This window comes from Vespa velutina, chromosome 23, assembly GCF_912470025.1.
Source record: "Vespa velutina chromosome 23, iVesVel2.1, whole genome shotgun sequence".
NCBI lineage: Eukaryota > Metazoa > Arthropoda > Insecta > Hymenoptera > Vespidae > Vespa > Vespa velutina.
In genome coordinates, this window is record NC_062210.1 from 1,517,501 (window position 1) to 1,535,858 (window position 18,358).

At 29.6% G+C, this 18,358-nt stretch overlaps 2 protein-coding genes across 7 annotated transcripts in view; both read right to left on the reverse strand.

Annotated features, from left to right (window-relative positions):
* The window catches only part of LOC124956660 (probable ribonuclease ZC3H12C), a 29,061-nt gene extending 15,773 nt beyond the window's left edge, over positions 1-13,288 (reverse strand). For 2 of the 6 annotated variants that reach the window (XM_047512780.1, XM_047512779.1), the window contains exon 1: positions 12,420-13,286. In XM_047512780.1, the coding sequence (XP_047368736.1) occupies positions 12,420-12,947 (528 nt within the window). In that variant the 5' untranslated portion in view covers positions 12,948-13,286. Of the gene's footprint in view, positions 1-2,831; positions 3,066-3,933; positions 4,457-11,211; positions 11,723-12,419 lie in introns of those variants that run through there. The other 4 variants (XM_047512784.1, XM_047512783.1, XM_047512781.1 and 1 more) reach the window with 4 other exon arrangements.
* Positions 13,289-14,235: 947 nt separating this feature from the next.
* LOC124956716 (fatty-acid amide hydrolase 2) lies at positions 14,236-18,332 on the reverse strand. Its single transcript, XM_047512889.1, has 9 exons — positions 17,400-18,332; positions 17,039-17,244; positions 16,648-16,874; positions 16,044-16,373; positions 15,631-15,923; positions 15,375-15,470; positions 15,144-15,302; positions 14,872-15,054; positions 14,236-14,750 (listed from the first exon to the last, which is right to left on the reverse strand). The coding sequence occupies exons 1-9, from the start codon at positions 17,418-17,420 to the stop codon at positions 14,658-14,660; spliced, it is 1,608 nt and encodes a 535-aa protein (XP_047368845.1). The 5' UTR covers positions 17,421-18,332; the 3' UTR covers positions 14,236-14,657.
* Between the last annotated feature and the right edge of the window lie 26 nt (positions 18,333-18,358).

An 18,358-nucleotide genomic window follows, 5' to 3' on the forward strand; every position in this document is an offset into this window, starting at 1 on the left:
AAAAAAAACAAAAAAAAAAAGAAAAGAATTCTTTTGCATTGATTATTTATTTATCGAATTTGTATAACTATAAAATAATTACTATTATTTCTTATCGACTTAATCGATTAATCAAATAAACCGTGACACGAGGGAGGATGAATGGTGGGAGGAGGGGGAGGGGGGATGATACGAAAATTGTAGGCAGAAAAAGAAAAAGGAAAAAAAAAAAAAAAGAAAAAAGAAAAAAATTATTATCATAATGCACGAAGATAATTAAGGTATTCTTAAAATTTCAACAATATTTCAAGGCGCAATATTCTGATGAAAGAATATCACAAGAAAGTCGAGTTACGTAAGAAGTAAATTCATTCATCGTTTCACGAGCTTCACGAAGAAGGAGAAGAAGAAGAAGAAGAAGAAGAAGAAGAAGGTGAAGTAGGAAAAGAAGGAGAAGGAGGAGAAGGTTGAGGTGGAGAAGGAGGAGAAAGAGGAGGAGGAGGATAGAAAAAGAAAAGGAGAGAAGGTCTGGAGGTTTCCAGCCGATCGAAAGGAGGGAAACTAACTGCATCTGCCGAGGGAGAGTAAAGGGTGGGGAAGGTGGGCCACGCGAGAAGTTTGCTTCCGGGTTGGATACTCGCTCTCTTATGGCCTTTCGCGCGATCTCGAACGCGCTCCAAAGGCAAAGTGGACAACAGTAGATTGATTCGCATTAATCTGTAGAGCCGGTAGAAACACAGTCGGGTTACAATCACAGAAAGTGTGCCGATTCCGGCTACCACATTGAGAACCACGCCTCCTCCTCCTCCTCCACCTCCTCCTCCATCCATACTGTTATACGAAAAAATAAACTCTCATTGGAAATTTTGTATACGTTCATCGCGTGCGAATTTTTTCGAATATCAATTTTCTCTATGATTTTGTAATAATAATAATTAAAAAAAAAAAGGGAAAAAATGTTATATATATATATATATATATATATATATATATATATGTACATGTGTATGTATGTGTGTAGGTGTGAAAATTTCATAAACGAGAAAGTTTAACAAATTACAGTAACTTATGCACGTAGACATTATGTCATTCGATCCCGAACCAATCGTTTTTGTACTATTCATTTGCCATTCTAAAAAGTTCGACTCGTTGCACGTTGCATAACGAAACGAGTCGAATGGTTCGCTTTCGAATCATTCGTCCTATGTGCCGAACTCTAACTGAAAGTCTATTTTGGTTATGCGTAAATTTACTGATCGTAACTGAATACTTCCAAATATATAACGAATCGTTTTTATGTTCCTTCTTCTGTTTATATATATATATATATATATATATATATTTTTTTTTTGTTTTGAAAAAAAAGAAAAGGAAAATTTAAATAATAATTAATAATGTCGTGGAATATTATTAATTGTGATTTATATTATTGAAATTTTTATTGTTAAAAAATTTATACGTTAAACTAAGATTAAATATTTTATTGTTATAGTGAAAAAAAAAAAAAAAAAAAGAAAAAAAAATTGAAAGAGATTAAATGATAAAATCATATGTAAGAAACGTAATCTTGGATATTGAAATATACGTGTCGTACAATTGTTTTTAACGATTAATGTGAAATCAATTGAATCATATATTATATATATTATAGATTCTAGAAATTAATTATTGGTTTATAACGCGACGTCGAGGCATTCAGTTAAATTGATAAGAAAGACTTCGGAGGGAAGGAAAACAATATGATATTTCTATTTTCCTTATCTGAGTGAAATGACGTCGGTAATGCATAAGTAAACAGAGAAATAACAAGTTTTTCAACTTTTACGAATTGAAAATAAACTTATGATATTAAGAATTAATTAATAATATATTATGAATTAAGAGGATATATAATTTACGATGAAAGAACAAAAAAAAAGAAGTATATATATATATATACTTATAATATATATATATAAACTTATATATATATATTAAGTATATATATATATATACTTATTATATATATATATAATGGAAATATATTCGTGAAGAAGAGAAAGAGATTATATGGGTGCGTTAGTATCCTTTCATTGTTGGTAGAAAATGATTACGAGTAGGCGGATGTAAAAGCGGATATGGCTTCTAAGACGCGCCAGAGTTCCTATATAAAAACGGACTCGCGATCATTGTACTTTCTTATCAGTGTCTTATCAATAAGGAGACATATCTGGAGTAATTAACGATCTAATACTAACGAGCAGCAACGATGAATCGATGTAAACCGGATGACAGCTAATCGTCTGGATAATTATAGTCTCGTTAACGTCATTCTGATTGCGTCTCGTATCATCATCAGACCACGAGATTGTTGATAATCGTCACGAATTGAATGTCGAAACATTTACGAAAACATAATATTCCTTTACAATAGATGAAAACGATAACGATATTAAGAATTCTTTTAAGAGATATAAATTATTTATCAATAAAGTTAAATACTTCGACCTTGTAAGCTTTCATAAATTTACATTTTTATGATATCACGTTCCAACAAAAAAAAAAAAAAAAAAAAAGAAAAAACAAAAATATACACATATACATATAATCAATATAATTCGTTTCTATTTTATATTTCTAATGATTTTCTAACGCACATATACACATTATATAAAATGTATTTACGTAGCATATATTTCGTATTCATAATATACTCGATCAACGCACATACGTACATACGTACATACATAGATATATACATAGATATATACATACATAGCCAAAGTGCGTGGAAAAGCCGCGAGAAGTTTTAATAGAACGGCCGCTCGCTTTCTCGGAGAAATTCGAAACGTCGTTTCTCGTTCGGAACTCACCTTTCCCGCGACCGTCATTCCAATCTCGCTTGGTACCGCGAGTCTCTCGAGAAAAAGAACGTAACAATTCTGTTTTCGTTCTAATACGTTCAGGACGAAACAATCTTAGCTAATGTTCTCCTCTTTTTTTTCTCGTTTGTTTCTTAATTCTTCTTTCCTTTTCAAATGATCTTCGAGTTGAACATTCCGAACGATTTTCTTCTTCTTCCTTTCCTTGTCACACTATTACACTGTCTATAATATTTTATTTATTTAAATAATAAAAAAAAAAAAAAAAAAAAAAGGCAAATAAACAAAAAGAGAAAGAGGAAAAAGAATACATCGAATTAATCGAAATGACGACAAATAAAAAAACAAAAAAGAGGATAAAAAGAAAAGTAAAAAAGAAAACACGAAGACTACGCGTACGAAGAATGCGTTTCAAAGGCACACTTGTTATTACAGTAAAAGAAAGAGAGAGAGAGATAGAGAGAGAGAGAGAGACAGAGAGAGAGAAAAAGGAGTGAAAAAGAAAGATGGAACGATACGAGAAACGCGAGGAGCAGAGGAGAGGTGCGCACTCGGCGAAAGCCGCGCGGTGAATGGAGCGACCGCTTCTCCGCGTGGCTCGCGACGTCACCGATTCCTTCCCCCTCCTTACTCCCACCCGCCGCGCGACACTAGGGATCCTACTTCCACACCCCACTACACCGGCGCTCCTCTTGCGAGCACGATCGTACGTTCTCTCTCTCTCTCTCTCTCTCTCTCTCTCTCTCTCTCTCTCTCTCGCTCTCTCAACTGCGGTAGACTCCTTATGACGCGTTCACATGTCGATATCGATGATTTTTTTTCATTTCATTTTTTCTTTTATTAATTTTAATTTTAATATTTTCATAAAATGTGGTGAAGCTACGGTGGGACTTTTTACGACGCATATGCATGTCGATATCGATGTTCTTTTTTATTAATTTTATTTCTTTTTTTTTTTTTATTAGTCTTTATGTTAACATTTTCATAAAGTGTATATATATATATATATATATATATATATATATATATATATATATTAATTTAATATTATAGATCATTTTGTTTTGGAACTAATGAATTTTGGCAAACTGACCTGCTTCTTTTTTTTTTCTATTAAGATTGTTAAGAAGAACGAAGGGTCTTTAACGATTATTAATGTCGAATCGTCATCATTCTCAATCGCTTTCTCGATAGCAATAAACAGACTTCGGGTGGTTTGTTCGTGACCGTCGTGTTGCACGCGTCATGGTAAAATCAGGGACGTCATGTGTTCCTCATTTAAATTGAAGTAAAAATATAGCTGTCGTTCAATTATTATTTATGAATCATACGGGTAACAAATTTATAATAATATTATTAAATGGGATGGAGTAATGAAGATAAGGAAAAAGAAAAAAAAAAAAAAAAGTAAAAGAAAAAACTTATTAATCCATGGCGATGAAAATACTTTGACCAGCCCTGTTATATCGAAGGATATACTGCACGATGCATCTCCGCACAGTGTGCATCGCACTATAAACCGTGGCAGTCGTGTCGAATGATCCTAAGGGACCACATGGGAAATCGTGAATTGCATCGTATAGATATTGGCACGATTCTAGTCAGATCGTTAAATCCTTAAATGTAAAAGAAAAGAAGAGAAGAGAGAATAATTTATTTAATTCAATGTAAAAGGGGAAAGATACATTTTAAGTAATAAAAAGATTTAAAAGAAAAAGAAAAAAGAGGAAAGAAAGTGAAAAAGAAAAGAAAAAACAAATAAAAAAAAAGGAAAAATTCCCAAAAATCAACGGAGGTAATCGGTAAATCCGATGTACTCGGGTAAAAAAAGAATTAACCAATAATAATACTACTACTAATAATAATAATAACAATAACAATAATAATAATAATAGTAATAATAATAATAATAATAATAACAACAAAATTAAAAAGTATTAATGTAAGCAAGATAAAGGAGTATAGTGAACATCCGTTAATAAAGAGGCACGACTTCCGGATGTTGATGTTGAAAAGTAGGGCACAAGTCGTGGCGTGTGGCAGAGGCCTTCGGCCATCACCGATCGCCGACCTGGTCTCAAGATTATGCTTCCAATTGGCTTTCTAATTGGGAAGCGCGATAGTTGGATCCGGCTCTATGGGATCTCTAACATTTCTCATCTTTCTTTTTCTTTATCCTTTCTCTAATTACATTTTATATGTTTTTTTTTTATCTTTATATCCTCAATACACAATAAATGAACTATCTTTAAACGTTTTGTGTATATATATATATATATTCGATTATACAAATTTTAGAATATTATTTTTAATAGAAATTTTTCCTGTTCTTTTTCTTTTTTCTCTTCAAAATTAATTAATCGTGCAAGATTACACATCGATTTTTTCTTAATTCTTTTACATTTATTTTGTAAAGTATTTTTTACATTTTACTTTATTTTCTCATAGTTGAATATTAATATTTTCTAAATATGAATTATTATTTATATAACTTATTGTATTATAACTACACTACATATAGTAGTAGTATAACTAATTGTAGTTGAAATCCATAGAATTATGATGTTACAATAGTAATTTCAAGTTACTAAGAATAGTAATGAATTATAGTTACAATATTATAATCATGGTTACAGTACAATTATCAATTGATAATATTTACACTATAATATAATTATTGTACCACGTAGATCATTATATTATACCGTTGTAATAATGTATAATAATTTAGTACAGTTTTTGGAAAATTATATACATTTTTATAGATACGACTGTAACAACAATAAAATTATATTATATAGAATAAATTTATCAACGTATACATATACATACATCTATATATATATATATATATATATATATATGTGTGTGTATATAAATTTTTTATTAGATTCCAAATTAGGATAAAACCTTGCGTTCAAAGTGTCCTCGTATGAGAAATGTGTTAGAGTAGCGCGAGCTAGCTCAAGAATGAGCGAATGTGATTGGTGAGAAAGAAAGAGGAAAAGAGAGAGAGGGAGAGAGAAAGAGAGGGAAAGAGAGAAAGAGAGAGAGAGAGAGAAAGAAAGAGAAGAGATGAAAGAGGAAGGGAAGAGAAGTCAGAGAGGAAGCCGCGAACGTGTGCGCTACAGGAAAGAGCTATGTACGTATGTACCTACGTACTACAGGGTGCCACCTGCCCGATACTTCTCGAGGAAACGGTCAAAGACCCGATGGAGTGGCGTGGCGCGAAGCGCCACCTTCTTCCTCTTTAAAGGTCCCTACACAACGGGACCCTTCTTCTCTCTTTCTCTCTAAAAACTTTTTACTGATGGAATACATTGCAAAGATTTTTTTTTTCTTTGCTTTCTTTCTTTCTTTTTTACATTGAAATATCCATCACAAAATTATCGAAGTGATCGGAATTAAGGAAAAATTTCAAATCGTACGTACATTATAATTTAAAAAGAAATATACCCAGAGTCAATTAACAAAATTAATTTTTCTCTTATGTCCTTTTATTTTGTGATATTGAAAAAAACATCTATTCGTCTTGTTCTTCTTCCGTTTTTTTTTCTTTTCTTTTCTTTTCTTTTCTTTCCCCCCTCTTCCCTCTACCCCTAAATATATGTATATCGTCATTGAAAGAATGAGTGAATATTTGAAGTCGATGACCCTTATATCACTCTCATTCTGTGCATATTCCACAGAAGCAAATACGTAAGAAGCAGCAGGTAGTTTAGTTTCTGGAACGAGAAACGATAATAACAAACGGCTATTCGTTCGACGAGTTCTCAAGTTGACGTATGGCACGGGATTAGCCTGTCGATGGAAAGCTACACCTACAAGGTGAAAGCCGGCCTCCGCCATACCAACGAACGAACATACCAACGAACGAATCGTTTTAATGCGTTATCTTTCTGTATAAAAAAAAAAAAAAAAAAATAAGCAAAGAAAAACAAAAACAAAAAAGAAACAAAAAAGCCGCTTACATTTTACGAATCGTATATCGTGTGAAATAAAAGTTACGTTACGAGTTCTCAAATATCACAATGAATTAGTTTTTTCCCCCCCCTATAATGTTTTTTCATTTAAGAGAAAAACTAGATTTCCAATCGATAATCGCACATTTCTATATAATTATCTTTTAAAAGTAAACGTAATAAATATACAAAAGCCGTATATTATATATTATAATGAATATTATATTAAGATAATTCTATTCTACTACTTCTATACTTCTATACTTTTTCATATAGGGAATAATTAGATAGAACAATTTTGTAATTAAATAATTACCACTTATTTATTTAGTATGTGAGTTTCGTTCACGAAGTCGACACATGTACAGACGTACATATGTGTATGTGTGTGTAATAAATATTAACTAATAATTATAATTAATTATATATTAAAAAAAAAAAAAAAAAAAAAAAAAAAATACGTAAGAGAGAGATCTTCATATAGGGAAAATTATATAGAATAATTTTTAATTAAATAATCCCACCTACGTACTTATTATATATATATTAGTATCAAAATGTGCGTTTTGTTCCCGAAGTCGAACATATATATACGTACACGCACACGCACGTACACATCCATATATATATATATATATACACATATGTATTTATATATGTAGCTATATATACACAGTGAGAAAGAAAGAGAGAAAGAGAGAGAGCAGAGCACCGCGTGCTGTTTGACGCGCGCGTGATCCCGGATGCAAGAAGAAGAGAGACTCGGACTCGTCGAGGATGCGTTGCGTTAACCCACGCGTGACCTCTATTCCATCGACCACCCTCTAACGATACAATAACAAAGATGATTAAACGTAGATACGAATAAAAGGTTTGATCAGAAAATTCCTAAGTAAACGATTATATGTATTTACATTAATATATATATATATATACACGCACACACACACGCACAATATCTCTCAAGCAAATGATCCAAAGTAAGATAAAATCCATTTATCACCCATCCTAAAAAGAATAAAATTTGAAAAACGTTAAGAGGGCTTAACCCGAACCCAAACCCATTATATTATAAACCTTTTGACATCTGACGTCATTGAATTCGAAATGTAAACCATATAGAGAAAGGTAGACCGATGTAATTCACAGGAATAAATCGATCGAGATCGTGATCGCCACTAAACGATATACGACAGTACCTTTTGGTAGCTGACGTCATTTTATCTTGATCGCATACATACATATATATATGTGCAGAGTGCTTTTGTAATAGTTCGAAAAAATTTTTATCTTAATGCTGTAAGGATCACTATCGATCACGAATGTGTGTATATTTATATATATATATATATATATATATATATATATATATGTGTGTGTGTGTGTGTGTGTATACATAGGTTCGCATAGAGATTGGAATGCAGACATTTTCAAACACTATATTTCTATCTTTCTCTGTTAAGTATTTCTTCTTATAATAATTCTCGACAGATGATTCTTATTTTTATTTATTTTGTTCTTTTTTTTTTTCTTTTTCTTTTTTTGAAAGATTTTAGAATACGGAAGTAAAAAATTCATGTATGCATAAATGAAAAATAAAACGAAGAATATAAGATTAATGAAAATTGACGTTCGATCGTGTATCGATCACAAACGATCGAAATAATCCCACTTGTTATGTTTATATTCATAAAGGTTTTGTGGTCCTCGGGAATTTGAAAGTGTAGCTAGGAACTCTTCGAAGGCCGACTTCTTTCTACCCATTGTGGAACAACCTACGCACTTCTGAACAAGTTCTCTCATTCAGTTTTACCAGTGGCAGTGACTTATTGTTATTCAAATACTACTACGATATCAGAATTGAAACGATTAAAACTCTCGCGACTGATAGATAGATGGATAGATAGATAAATAGATAGATAGATAGATAGATATATAATTACATATGTACATACATACATAGGATAACCCACAAGTCAATTGACAAAAATGCATTGTTATTGTAAACAGGTTTAATTTAGAAACATTAAGGTAAACAAATAATATTTTAACATTTTTTTTTCAATAAAAGCCCTTTTTCGTTTATTTCTATATATGAAAGTACTGTTTCTTTATAAATTAGTATGAACAATTAAGTTGGTAGATGTTCAATTTTTAAAAAAGAAAAAAAGAAAAAAAAAGGAAAAGGAAGAAGTTTGAATCTAAATTTCTACTTGATAACCAAACAAAAAAAAACAAAAAAGCATTAAATCAGAATAAATTTAAATTATAATATTTAATGAAATATTTGGAAGATTAAGACTTAGTGAATTTTTTACTTTCAAGTGTTTTGTTATTTAAAAGTGTGAAGGAGATCAAAATATTAGGACAAGTGGAGAAGACAAATAAATGTGAGAACAATAATATAAAGCACAATTAAATAATTAGACACAAATAAAAAAATTACAGAGATCTATGAGAATGAAAACATTAAATATTTGTATCAGAAAATGGTATTTTCATAGAAATATCCTTTTTCCTGCCAACTCTTTGTTTAATAGATCTTATTTCTGCATTAAAAACATAGGACACTTTCAGCATCTAATATAGGTTAGGTATATATTATTGGATTCTTTTTTGTATTAAATCTTATCCGTATGGCCATAACATTTGTAAATTAAACCTGTTTATAATAAAAATGCATTTTTATCAATTGACTTATGAATCACTTTGTATATACCTATCGAATGTGTGACTCAATAAATTAAAGAAGAAAAATCAAATCAATTCATTAACCTACAAATACGTTCAATGAAATATTCAATCTGATAAATGTGTATTTACGTAATTTTTGATTATAAAAATAAAATGGTACGGATAGAGACAAAAAACTTTGGATAGATTAATGAATCCGGATGTATGTTTTTTTTTTAACTTTCTATAACATAATTATTTTTTTGTCCAAATAAATTTATACATGTAGTGTGAAACTTATGGTACAGAAAAATTATAGTTATATTATACATATATATGTATATATTATACTAATATATAGCACATATACTATAATACTACTATAGTACACTATATATTTTATATTAGTAAATAATATAGTATAATATCATTTAATATATATATTAGAATCATTATACCATATTAATTATAATATGGTACAATAATTCTAATATATATATATATATATATATATATATATATATATATAATAAAGTTTATATTTTAAATTTTATACAGTTATATGACTGTGTATATAGCATACATTAGCATAACTATTCTATATTAAATATAGCTTATTAAATATTAACTCGTAAACATTATAATTAAAACATTAATCGTTGGATATGAATTAACAATTCATTCTATTATAATTAAGAAAATGAAATCTATATATAGATTTATATATATAGAAGAAATAAACGAAATCGTTCGTAACTATCGAAGTTAGTATCGTTTTAACGGAGCTTTGTATACAGTAGTGGGCGTTCATGACTCAAGAAGATCGAGATTAGTCGGAAATATTGCTGACCAACGTAATCTCGACAAATAGAGCTATCTTCGGTGTATCTCTGTTGCTCTCGGCAACGTTAGAAAAGAGAAGTTATGATCCATCGATCATAAACTTTCAAGTTAATCATCGATAATTACTATTCAATTATATATTCACACTTTTTTATTATTTCTTTTTTAAATGCTTACGTACATCCTACGTTTCGCGTTAATGCGATCCGAAGTATCCAACACCTTCTATCATAGTTTTCAAGGATCAACAGATCTAAGAAATAGAAACATTTCGCGACAGATCGCGACAAATACACATTCCCGAGCAACTTACTGAACCATTCACTTTCCGTAAACGGTGAACGGTAAAAGAAACACACTTATATTAGCTCATCTAATATCAATAATATTAGAAAGATTAAGAAATGGAGAATTAGAAAAAAAAAAAAAAAATATATATATATATATATATATATATACATATATAGATATATAATACATTATAAGACATTGATCGGTATAACCTATATCCAATATAACCAATATCGAGAAGATTCCTATATTATTGTTTCATTAACAAATTAAAAATATTATTCCATAATAATATAAACATTAATTATTATAAAATAATCGATCATTTTCTAATTCTTTAGTTGTTTAATCTTAAAAAGGAAATATATAATTAATATAAATATTCGAATAATGCCTTACGGCTTATAGGTTAGGAGATTGTAAATATGCGCGTCATCTTTTTCCCTTTTTTTTTTTTTCTTTTTCTTTTATCTAACTTCCAAGCAACGCAAATGTACAGTTGTTGGGAATATAATCGTTTCTAGTTAAAACGAACATAACGGGAAATAAGAGAAAAGAAAAATCAACGAATATTTTGAAATAAATGAATGAAGAAAACTTACCCCCTCAAAAGAAATAAGTCTCAATATCTTTAATAACTTTTCGATAAACGTTTTCCTCTTGTATATATATATATTTTTTTTCTTTCTTAAACACATATTTACATATACATATATATATATATATATATATGTATATATATACATATATGACAACAGAGTTAAACACAGAGGACAATGATCTAGAATCGATGTGACGAGACTGCTTGGCGTCGGACCTTATCCCCACCCCTTGTACCTAATTCCCGTCCTAATTGGTTGGATTTCAGAGCAGTGTAACCGGTGGCACGTGCGCGCGGCACGCGCCATTGGAATTGAGATCTATACCGATGCTTCTTCCATAGTTCTGATTTGTCGAAGGAATCGTTACTGTTTCGTGATTCGTTCAATATGCCCTTAAGAAAGATTTAGGTCGAGTATGAAGTCGACATTGTTATTCGATAATTCTAATCGATTGACCCTATTCATCGAGAGATGATATATTTTATAAATGAGATAACGTAGATAATGTTTATTTGATTAAAAAAAAATGTCATACAAATATTTTTTATTTATTAATTTTATTCATATATCACGTATCAATATATATATACGTATGTATATATGTATATATATTATATATATATATATATATATATGTGTATGTATTAAAGACAAATTATAAATGATATATAAATCATCATATATAAAATACGAACAGTTAAAACGAAATGGTATACGATTAAAAACGATCGAGTGGTAGATTATGACTCTCGTGCCAGATTCAGGTTTGTGACACGGATCTCGTCTCCGTTTGGGCTTACTCATATATATGTATATATGTATATATGCGTATGTAAGAGGGAGGGGCAGGGCAAATAGGATACATTCTTACATTTAAAGTTGCCCGCGTCCTTTCAAATCTCCTTACGTATCGTATCGTATAGTATCGTATAATATCACGACATTTGTCGCAATATATATTATTATTCTTATTTTTTGAAATTATTCAAAAAAATAAAATGAATTTCTACGTGGTAACAAGATCTATTATATCTACGTACATATATGCGTATATGCGTGTGTATCGAAGAGATACCAGAATGCAACGATATATATATATACACACACATATACATTTTACTTGTGTTTGTGCTTGAACGTAAAAAGACATATAATGTAAAATAGAAAATAAATAAGAAACTATAATATAATAAAAGATTCTTGCTCACCTTTGGCTCACAATTAATGTCATTGGTTATCGAAGTGAAATCTTTCCTCGTACCCGGAAGCATTTCCTCGTTTAAGTTTGAGGATGTAACGTCGTAGAATCTAGAAGAACGAGGGCTTTCTCCCTCCGCATTGAGAGAACGTATAGTCCCCGAAGAAAGGGATTCCGTTAAAGAGAACTCCAGTTGTTTGAACGACTCATTCTCGTTCGAGTCGTCGCGAAGAGAGGTGGTGGTGGTGTTGGTAGTGGTGGTGGTGGTGGAGGAGGTGGTGATGGTGGAGGTGGTCACGATGATGGTAGTGGTGGCGATGGTGGTGGTGGTTGTTCGGTTTCCCTTCTTACCGACATCAACGGTTCTCTTACGTCCCTTCCCCATTCGTTCATCGAGTTCAGACTCTGTCGTATTCTCCCCACCTGACTCTTCCATGGTCAAAACGGAGGACCGAACGAGGCTCGCACTAAGAAACGGCCGCAAGCTCTCCTCGAGTTTCCTTCGATCGAGCCGAATACGTGAACGAGCCTCGCCCATCTCCTCCTCCTTCGATACCTCTCCGACGTCATTCGTCGCATTCGCGATCGTACCAACGGAGACAGAGAGACAGAGACGGAAAGATAGATATATATATATATATATAGTGAGTGAGTGAGAGAGAGAGAGAGAAAGAGAATGAATGAGAGAGAGAGAGAGAAAAAAGAAAAAGGAGATGTAAGACGCGACGCGACGTGACCCGCGTGTAACACGTAGACCGTGTCTTGATTCCAACTACATGATCAATCCGAGTTCGAGACGCGATTCACTCCCGTTTACCGCGGGAACGACTGACGCCCTCCCTACTGTCCTCCTCCTATTCCTTCTTCTCCTCCTCCTCCTCCTCCTCCTCCTCCTCCTCTTCTTCTTCTTCCTCCTCTTCCCTTCCTTTCCCTCCTTATTCTCTAAGCACCGTCAACCCGCTGCGCATCTCCTACGCAGCACATACTTCGAGAAAGAGAGAGAGAGAAGGAGAATCTTTTCTTCCTTTTCTAATATAATAAATGATTTCTTAATCCAAGTGAAAGAATAACATTCGTCTTAAATCTTTAAATGGATTAATACAGAGAGATCTTATTTTTTCTTTTTTGTTCTTTTTCTTCTTAATTATTCTATTTGCTTAATTAAATTTTTCTCGTTTAATCTCGTTTTCTTTATTTCTATTTTAAAGAATTTCACTGTTAATTAATATCTTTCGTTTGTTTCTTTTTAACGCGCCCGCGTTTTTCGATCTGTCGCGGTTATTCGCGCGCTCTAGCGGCAAATGTTATAATTACGAACGGCCTTTAAAAATCGATTTACATTCTCATTATATATTCGTATGTATATGTTCTATACAAGTTCGTTGATACTTTTGGAAAATAATATGATTGAAAGTGTTTCTTATATAAGTTATGTGATTAAATTTAATGTTAAATTTTTAATTTCGATATTTATATTATAATATTATGTTAAATAATAGGTTAATGAATAAATAAAATTTTATTATAATTTTAATGTACTCATATATATATGTGTGTGTGCGTGTGTGTGTGTGTATATATATATATATATTATATATTTATATATCTTCCGTTATTAATTCATAATGTTTAATAATATTTAATTTGTTGATAATTTAAATAATATCAAATTAAAATATTAAAACATTCAATAACCTATAATTTATTAAAAATTTAATAAAACAATTTTTAATAATAAACGTAATAAAATTTATAAATGACGTAACAAAATTTATAATTTGGAAAATTGACAAATATGTTAATATTGAAGAATTTGATTAAAATTATTTATACAAAACTAAATACATTTAATCTTATGACACGGATTGCAATGAATTGATATTTTATTCGAATTCTAAACTGTATTTAAGCACTATTAGATTTATTATCATTAATAATAATCCACGTTTTATAATAACATATTAAAACATTAACACGATACAAACAAACAAAAATAATAAAATATTATAACAACATTATATGTATTACAATATAAAATCTAATATAAAAATTTAAAAAAAAAACGCAAATTAATAAATAATGTTTCTCCATAACCATAAAACCTGATGATTCATAAAGAAAATTAAAACAAATTTTGTTAATATCTGACGAAAACATAACCCCTGGAAGACAAATTACCTTAAGTTAATTTAAAAATTATGTATTAAATATGATTCTTTAAAAAATTTTTATCATTTATGAAGGAAAATCAAACGGAGGGTGGCACCCACCCACCAAATGCACGTTCAAGCTCTTTTGCTACAGCAATACATAAATGATCATTATATGGAGCTGCAATAACCTAAAAAAAAAATATATATATATATATATATATATAGCTAATTTGTTAAGTAAATTTACCTAAATTTATTACAAATATTAACGTTTCTTTTTTTCTTTTTTTAAATATAATTTTTACATACCTGTATACCTACAGGCAATCCGTCATAGTCTAATCCAAGAGGAACCTGACATACAGGAAATTTAAGCACATTGAATAGACACCAATAACCAAAATTATATGGTCTAAGAAATGAAGAGTAATGATAAACGGCAGGAAATGGAGCGGAAGGATAAAACAAGACTCCATTTTCATATAAAATATCCTATAAACAAAAAAAAAACAAGCAGAATACATGTTATAATTGTAAAAGTCGATATAATAATTCTAAATAATAGAAATGATATTACGTACCAATAAATATTTCTTCATATTAGTGGTAACACTTCTAGCCCATTCAGGATCTTCTTTTGGTAACAAATCTTCGTCTATTAATTTTAATAACGCGGCAAATGTTATCTCGGACGTTCCCGAAACAAATTTCCGTATTTCAGATACTGCATTTGCACGAGACTGGGAAAAATCAATTTTATAAATTATACAATATAAAAGAAGGTTGAATTTTTTCATGAGTTATATCATTACCGTTCTATTTGTTATATCAGCTTTAAAATCTGTATCTTCTTGAGTCATCCAATATCTCCATAATCTAAAACTATATTCTGATCCAGGTATCTTGATCTATGTAATAATGAAAAATATTTACACTCATGTAGTTTTTAATAAAAACAAGTGTGTTGTTCTTTTAGAGAATAATTTAATAAGGGGAACAAAAAAAGGAAGAAAAAAAAGGGGGGAAAAAAAAGAAAAAAAAAAAGAAAAAAAAAGAAAAAATAAAGACCTTGGTTACAGATTTAGCTATTTCTTCAAAATGATCCACTGCCTTTCTTAATGTAGCACGCATTGCATAATTCACTTTACTTGCTCTAATGTCACCAGATTCTGATTGATAAAATATCTTCAAATTTTTTAAATTGACTGGCTCATCTAATTTTAATTTACATGCTTTATCCCCAACCAAAACTTTTAAAAACGGTGCCAAGTCTTCAGCCTTTTTACAAATTGGACCTGCCTCTGCCATAGAGTCTGAATAATATCTGTCTCTTAATCCAATACCTTTTAAGGATGTCATTCCTACCAATTAAGAATAACAATTTTATATTATATATTATATTTTGTAATAATCTAATAATTTGAATATAAAAAGTTATGTTAAGCGTCATTAAAATATAGATTGTATTTGTAAATGTTTACCTTCACTAGGTTTCATTCCAAAAACTCCATTATAAAATGCTGGCATTCTAGTAGATCCACCAATATCACTTCCAATAGAAAATGCAGAACCACATGCAGCGATAATAGCACCTTCACCACCACTACTTCCACCAACAGTTCTTGTTATATTGTAAGGATTACATGTCTGACCATAGACGTTATTTCTCGATTCAACCCACAAATTAAGTTCAGGAATGTTCGTTTTTGCAATAAGTATTCCACCAGCTTTTTTCAAATGAGCAACCACGGTTGCATCAGACATTGAACGGTGCTGTCGACGACTTATCATACCCATAGTATGATGTAAATCTATAAATATAAAATATAATTGATAAAAAGTAATACAATAACACAATAAATACTCTACTTATATATGTATTATATAGAATTATTATCTTATCAGAACGTAAGATCCAAAACATCATGAATAATCAAGTGCAATCATTACAAATATTATAAAGATATGAATATTCATTAATTGGTAGATTGTACAATTACAAATATTATAAAGATATGAATATTCATTAATTGGTAGATTGGATGACTTATAAATTATATTAAACTATATTTTTAATATACTTACTTTCTACTTCATTGCTCTCTTTAGTTGTAAATGGAACTCCTAAAAATGGTCTTGTTTCTTTTAAAAATAAACTATTATCACAATTCTTTAATTCAAGATCAATTGCTCTTGCTTCCTTTATCGCATCTGCATATCTTTCTTCTACAATCGCATTGATCAATGTATTAACTTCTTTGCATCTTTCGATAAAACTTTCTACAACTTTTTCAGCCTTAACTTGCTTTGTTCTAAATGAAAATAGAAACCAAATAACAGAAAACATATATAAATTAATTGTAATAGAAACTATATATATGTATATATATATATATTGGAGCTTTTAATAAATAACATTTTGAATATGAAATAAAATAAAAAAAAAAGAAAAAAAAAAGTGAAAGAAACTTTTTACCGTATCTTCTCTGCTAACGCTGTGGCACTCTCCAACAATAAAGGATTTTTCACGGCAGATACTTTCTTTGCTTTTTGATCATAATATAAACCAAATATAAAATCTATCACATAATCAAATATACAATGTAATTGAATAACAATGCATTTTAAAATATCCAAAAATAATTTTTTCCCTTTTTCAAATAACGTATTATCTGCATTTTTCTGCAAAAGAAGAAGAAAAAATAACACAAATAAATATATTATATACGTTATTAAAGTCATATTAATTCATATAGATATATCTTGTAAATATTAACTTGTTGCACGTATTTTATTAATGCAAGTTATCTTAAAAATTATTATATTATTTTAAATACCTTTTTTATTGAAGTACACATGATGATCGTTCTAATAAACGTTAGTTGAACAGAATTATTCGATGATATTAAATATAATATTAATAATATTCAATGACAAAATTTGAAATGTTAAATTACGTAGGTGTCGTATATCTTCTTATGGCCGTATATCTTTCTCATGTCATATGCATGACAATATTTAATTATAATTTATCGATGAATAAGTAAACGAAGAATAAATTAAATGTAATATTGGATATTATTTAAATGCTAAGATACTTGTTATTGCGAACGAACTAGAAACCAACGATAACCGACTTTAATTAAATTTTTTCTTCTTCCTTCTGAAAAACTACTTAACAGGATAACTATTTATATTATAATATTGTATGTGTTGTACATATACACAATAATGTAAGTTTCACTAATGTGTCGATAGACATTACAGATCCTTAAGATCGTATATATATATATGTATATAATATATGTATATAAGTATATATGTATATAAAGAAATGCAAATTAACTTTTGTTAACGTTTAACTTTAAAATGTTACACAGAGACAATTGAAAGGCATAGCAATCACTTTAAATCAACACTTTGAAAGAATAATCACGTAAAATATAATCGATCATTAATAATTAATTTGTATTTAAGAGTCCAAAAATAAATTTAGAAAAAAAAAAAAAGGAAAAAACTCATTCAATCTTAACCAATAGAAATTCATATCACTTTACAAGGCATTCTTTTATATATATGTATACATATATATATATATATATATTAATCCCGTTATTTCGTGAATATTATCAAAGTAATTCCATTAAAATCTTTTCAAGGTTAAGTAGATTATTTGATATCTTGTATGAAAAACAATCATGGACGGTTAATTTCAAGGTTACGAAGAGGTCACAATGATACCTATCAAAAAGATTTTGTTCTATGGAATTTTTACGATACACTCTTGAAATATTGA